General features: G+C 33.3%; 1 protein-coding gene across 1 annotated transcript; it reads left to right on the top strand.

Annotated features, from left to right (window-relative positions):
• The first annotated feature begins 314 nt into the window (after positions 1–314).
• LOC125868149 (cyclin-D1-1) lies at positions 315–3821 on the top strand. The gene is made up of 6 exons (XM_049548762.1): positions 315–751; positions 901–987; positions 1925–2023; positions 2117–2318; positions 2470–2600; positions 2697–3821. Exons 1-6 carry the CDS (start codon positions 488–490, stop codon positions 2919–2921), a joined length of 1008 nt encoding a protein of 335 aa, XP_049404719.1. The 5' UTR covers positions 315–487; the 3' UTR covers positions 2922–3821.
• Positions 3822–4820: the final 999 nt, after the last annotated feature.

Genomic DNA, 4820 nt, shown 5'->3' with positions numbered 1-4820 from the left:
ACCCAAGTCTTCATATGTGATATATAAATGCACAGAAGGAAAAGAAACAATTGTTTTGATCAAATTACAATCTGAATAAACAGTTATCTTTACAAAATGTCATATTTAATTTTCAGTTAATTAAGTCAAAAGTTGAATGACTTTTACGTTACAGAAAATAAAAATAAAAATTGAAATACTTTTAAAACTTAAATTTAACTTTTAAACTAGTTGACATATTTCTAACTTTTTTTTTTTGTTTGTATATTTTTTAAATGTTAAAACAATATTACAAAATATAAATCATATATAACTATTTATACCCTGTGAATGAGATAGCCACAATCAAACACTCACAAAAAAAATAACTAACGCTTCCTGCTACCTCTTCTTCAAATCCACGTCGACATTCCGGCAATCTTCTCCGATCAATCTCCGTTTCCGGCCATCACCTTCTCCAATAAAAAAATGATTAAAATAGAATGAGGATTTCCATCGGTGACCTATCATGTCAGTCTCTTACTCCGACTGCTTCTCCGACCTACTCTGCGGCGAAGACTCCGATACCGTTTTCTCAAACGGAGGAGGAGAGGATTTGCCGGAATGTTCCTCGTCGGATATCGAATCTCAGTTCGCCGATATAGATGAATCAATCGCCGGTCTTATCGAAGATGAACGAAATTTCGTACCGGGATATGACTATATCGAGAAATTCCAATCTCAATCTCTAAGCGCTGCCGCTAGAGATGAATCTGTTGCATGGATTCTCAAGGTATTATTCATCGATAGCACAGTAAACTCCGGCGATCGGCGCATGTTAGATTTTTGTTACTTTTATTTGCTAAAATACACTTGTAGTTAACACTATGCACTGTACAAAACTGAATCGAATAACTAATTCAGTTTTTATTTTTTTTGCAGGTACAACGCCACTATGGTTTCCAGCCATTAACGGCGTATCTCGCCGTTAACTATTTCGATCGTTTTCTCTACTCGAGAAGCTTGCCGGTAAATCAGTCATTTCCCTTTCTTTTTTTTTTTGAACGGAAAATATTTATTTATATTTGATAAGTTATTTCCGATTTTATAAATTTAAACTGAATATGTTATTGTTATTCTCTCACGATGAGGTGTGGGTATGAGAATAAGACTAATGAAAAACTTCGGTGTACAATTAATGATTGGTGTCATATTTAAGGGTTGTTTAGGTATTTTGTTATGTGAATTATCTTATAGTAGTCATTTCAACTATAGGATTACATTTGACTTTTGGTTACACGTAAAGAAAAGTTAAGTAAGCTGTAAATGCATAAACAGGGTCTAATTATACTAATTTTTGGTCAGATCTAGTGGGATTAATCTAAAAACAGCAAAGACAAATTCAACTAATTGGGTCCTCATTGTTTCTGTACTGTTTTTGTGTGTTGTATATATTAACACTAGTACTAGTTTTTTTGTAACGGAGGTTGTATAAAAGTACAAGATCTTTTTGTTTTATGGTCTCACCAATAATAATTTGATGTAAATTTTTGTAGTCTCACCAAAAACCAATGAGTTGTAAAGGGTATTTCATTTAGTAAAATAGGAAAAAGAATATAAGAGAATGGAATAGTACACTTGAAAGTTGATCAAAAGGTATTAAAAAACTTTTTAAATACTTGAATGTGTTGTATAATTTAATGTTATATTATTATATAAGGCATGCTGGGCAATAATTTAAGTGTACGTGACATAGGTTGTAAAAGTATTTGTTCTGGAGGTCCGCTTGTCTCTTTAGGGGAATTGATTAAATATATATGTGTACTATTTTATTTGTTTTATCGAGTAATCTAATCGACTTGGAGATGGAGAGTGCTTACATTTCATCATCAACTTGATCCCTGGTAGTGTACTATTCTATTTTATTTTGTTAGTTATGTGAATTTCGCTTTCAATGTAATTTCAGCAAACAAATGGCTGGCCACTTCAACTATTGTCGGTTGCTTGCTTATCTTTAGCAGCAAAAATGGAGGAACCTCTTGTTCCTTCTCTTTTGGATCTTCAGGTACTTTTGTTTTTATTTGATTGTTTTCGTCTTGTAAATTGAAAAGGATGACCATTCATGTGATTTGACGATTTTTTATTTTTACTTCATTAGGTTGAAGGCGCGAAGTATATATTTGAACCAAAAACTATCCAAAGAATGGAGTTTCTTGTGCTGAGGATATTAGATTGGAGGCTCCGATCCATAACTCCATTTAACTTCCTCAGTTTCTTTGCGGCTAAACTTGATTCACTAGGAACTTTCACTGCGGTCCTTATATCAAGGGCTTCTCAGATTATCCTCTCTAATATTCAAGGTTCGTTTTCCTTTTTATCCTACTAAAAATTAAGCAGACGTATATTACACATGCATGCATGAGTGTTTATATTCGTATACTATGGGTGTATTTGTTATTATTGTACTGTTATCGTTTAGGTGACTTAACTTGTTAGGGGTGATATTTACAGAAGCTAGCTTTCATGAGTATTGGCCATCATGCATAGCTGCAGCTACAATACTATGTGCAGCTAAGGACCTTCCAAATTTCTCTCTTGTGAATGCTGAACATGCTGAATCCTGGTGTCATGGACTCCGCAAAGTAAGAATAAATTTGTATTATCTGTCTTCTAGTAATAACTCTCTATTATTGAATCTTAGATTTTAGAATAATAAAGTTATCTCCTCTTTTTGGCAGGATAAAATCGTGGGCTGCTATGAATTAGTGCAAAAGTACGCAATTGCATTAAGGCCCCGGAGATTTCCAAGAGTATACCCACAGGTACGAGTCATGACTCGGACTAGTACTACTACTACTGTAGCATCTAGTGACTCGTCGTCCTCATCATCATCTTCTTCCACGTCTTATAAAAGAAGAAAATTAAATAACAGCTGGTGGAGTGTCACAGATGACGATAGTTAATCCGTGGGAACGAATGAACATTAAGAATAAGGATCCTCAGTAAATTTTCATCTTTGAGGGTGTTTTGAGTTTTAATTTGACAGATGAGTGTTGTAGATTATATATATATCTAATAGAGAAGAAGAAGAAGAAATGCCATTGAATAAATGGCTTTTGCAGATTCCCAAGGGAAAGGGGATTTGGTACATATTATTTTGGAGATTGTTTAATTATAGGTAGCAAAGTAAGTGGAGTGATATGGAGAAGTGTGAATCAAGTGGGGTTTGTGATTGAAGTTCAAAGAGAGGATTGATTATTGAACGGAAAAAAGGTATTGTGGAGCCCATTGCAAAGAATTTGAATTAAAATAAAAAATTTGAGCAAGATGAATAAGTCAAGAAGGCTCTTGATTTATAAAACTATAATATAGGGCCACCATTATTGCTTCCAACTTCAACACTAGCTCCAAGAAAATGAATGAATCCACTCAAGGAGAAAGCAAAAAAAAAAACAAGGGATTATTGAACTACAAGAATAACAGTTGGCTCTGTATATTCAGACTTTTGGTTTGAGGTGTGTTCTCTACACAAGTGTGTATGTGTGTTTTTTTGGCGGGAAAATTTGCCTTTTTTTTTTTTTTGTCCTAACAATATACTGGACTATTTTTTTTTTTTCTTTCAAACGTGTAATGGATACACGTTTTTATTCTTTTAATTTATTTTTTTTCTTAATCAAAAGAGGAGGTAAATATGGAAAAATACCACCTCTGATCTTTCTGGCTAAAATTTAGCCTAACCATACAAAGGGTCTTTGGGGCCTTTTTAGATTTCCTACTCAAAAGTGTGTTGTATTATGGACTCATGTATCAAACATGATGTTACATATATGAAATAAAATAATAATAAAATGTTTCATTTGGGATGGCATTTGTTTATTTATTGTGTGTTGTATTTCGATTATTATCCTATTTTGTTGTAATTACTATACTATTTCGTTATGCGTTTTTTTTCTGAGCCAAAGGTTTATTGGAAACAAGTTTTTTTATTTTCCAAGGTAGGGGTATGATCTGGGTACATATACCTCTTCAAACCGTACCACCGCTCACAACATACTTAGTGAAATTTTACAAGTGGGATCTAAGAAGGATATAATGTATTTAAATCTTATTAGTTCTATCTTGTGAAGATAGAAAAATTATTTTCGAAAAATTCTCAACTCAATACAACAACCAAAGCATGTATGAAAAAGAAGAATGACACTTGTTATTTGTCATTTGTTTAATTACTTCTCTCTCTTACTTTTTTTTCACTGTGTGCCATGCACGTGAATGACGATAAAGACTTTTGTAGCTTTGCTATTTGTTTTTATTACTTACTACCCAAAAGAACTTTATTTTTTTTTATAATGGAGAACTTGGAAAAGGTGGAATTATAAGGGGGAACAAAAAACATGGCCATAAGCTAAATGCAGTGAAGTGAAGGGGACTTGAGAAAGGAGAGTTGGTTGGTCCCTCTAGCAATAAAAGATAGGGGGTTCCAATCAATGAATATCACTAGTACTACTACTAATGCATTAATATTAATTAGACTGTGCAGTTGCCTTCTAGTTATCTTAATGCTTCATGACCCATCACTTTTTGTTTGATTAATCAAATTACATTCCAAACATACAGGCATCTTCCTCCTCCTACCCTCTTCCCTATCCAACCTTCTTAACGCGGGATAAAGCAGTCCCTAACAAAGGTGATTTCATATTCAGAGAAACTCGAATTTGAGATTTCTAATTAAGGATGAAAAAATACTTACCACTCTGCCACAACCCATTGTTGATCCCTATCCAACCTTTGTGTGATCATAACCTTCACCTTTTAGGGAGAAACACACCTTTATTTTTCTAAAAAAGTGATTTGATATATACCAA

This window comes from Solanum stenotomum, chromosome 6 (assembly GCF_019186545.1).
Source record: "Solanum stenotomum isolate F172 chromosome 6, ASM1918654v1, whole genome shotgun sequence".
Lineage (NCBI taxonomy): Eukaryota > Viridiplantae > Streptophyta > Magnoliopsida > Solanales > Solanaceae > Solanum > Solanum stenotomum.
The sequence above is the reverse complement of the archived record's forward strand: the minus strand, read 5'-3'. Positions and strand labels throughout refer to the sequence as shown.

Bases quoted from the DNA above. Each gene is read 5' to 3' on its own strand.
- LOC125868149 (XM_049548762.1), top strand. From the start codon at position 488: ATGTCAGTCTCTTACTCCGACTGCTTCTCCGACCTACTCTGCGGCGAA. The intron at 988-1,924 runs GTAAATCAGTCA...ATGTAATTTCAG, and splicing joins TCTACTCGAGAAGCTTGCCG to CAAACAAATGGCTGGCCACT. The intron at 2,601-2,696 runs GTAAGAATAAAT...TCTTTTTGGCAG, and splicing joins GGTGTCATGGACTCCGCAAA to GATAAAATCGTGGGCTGCTA.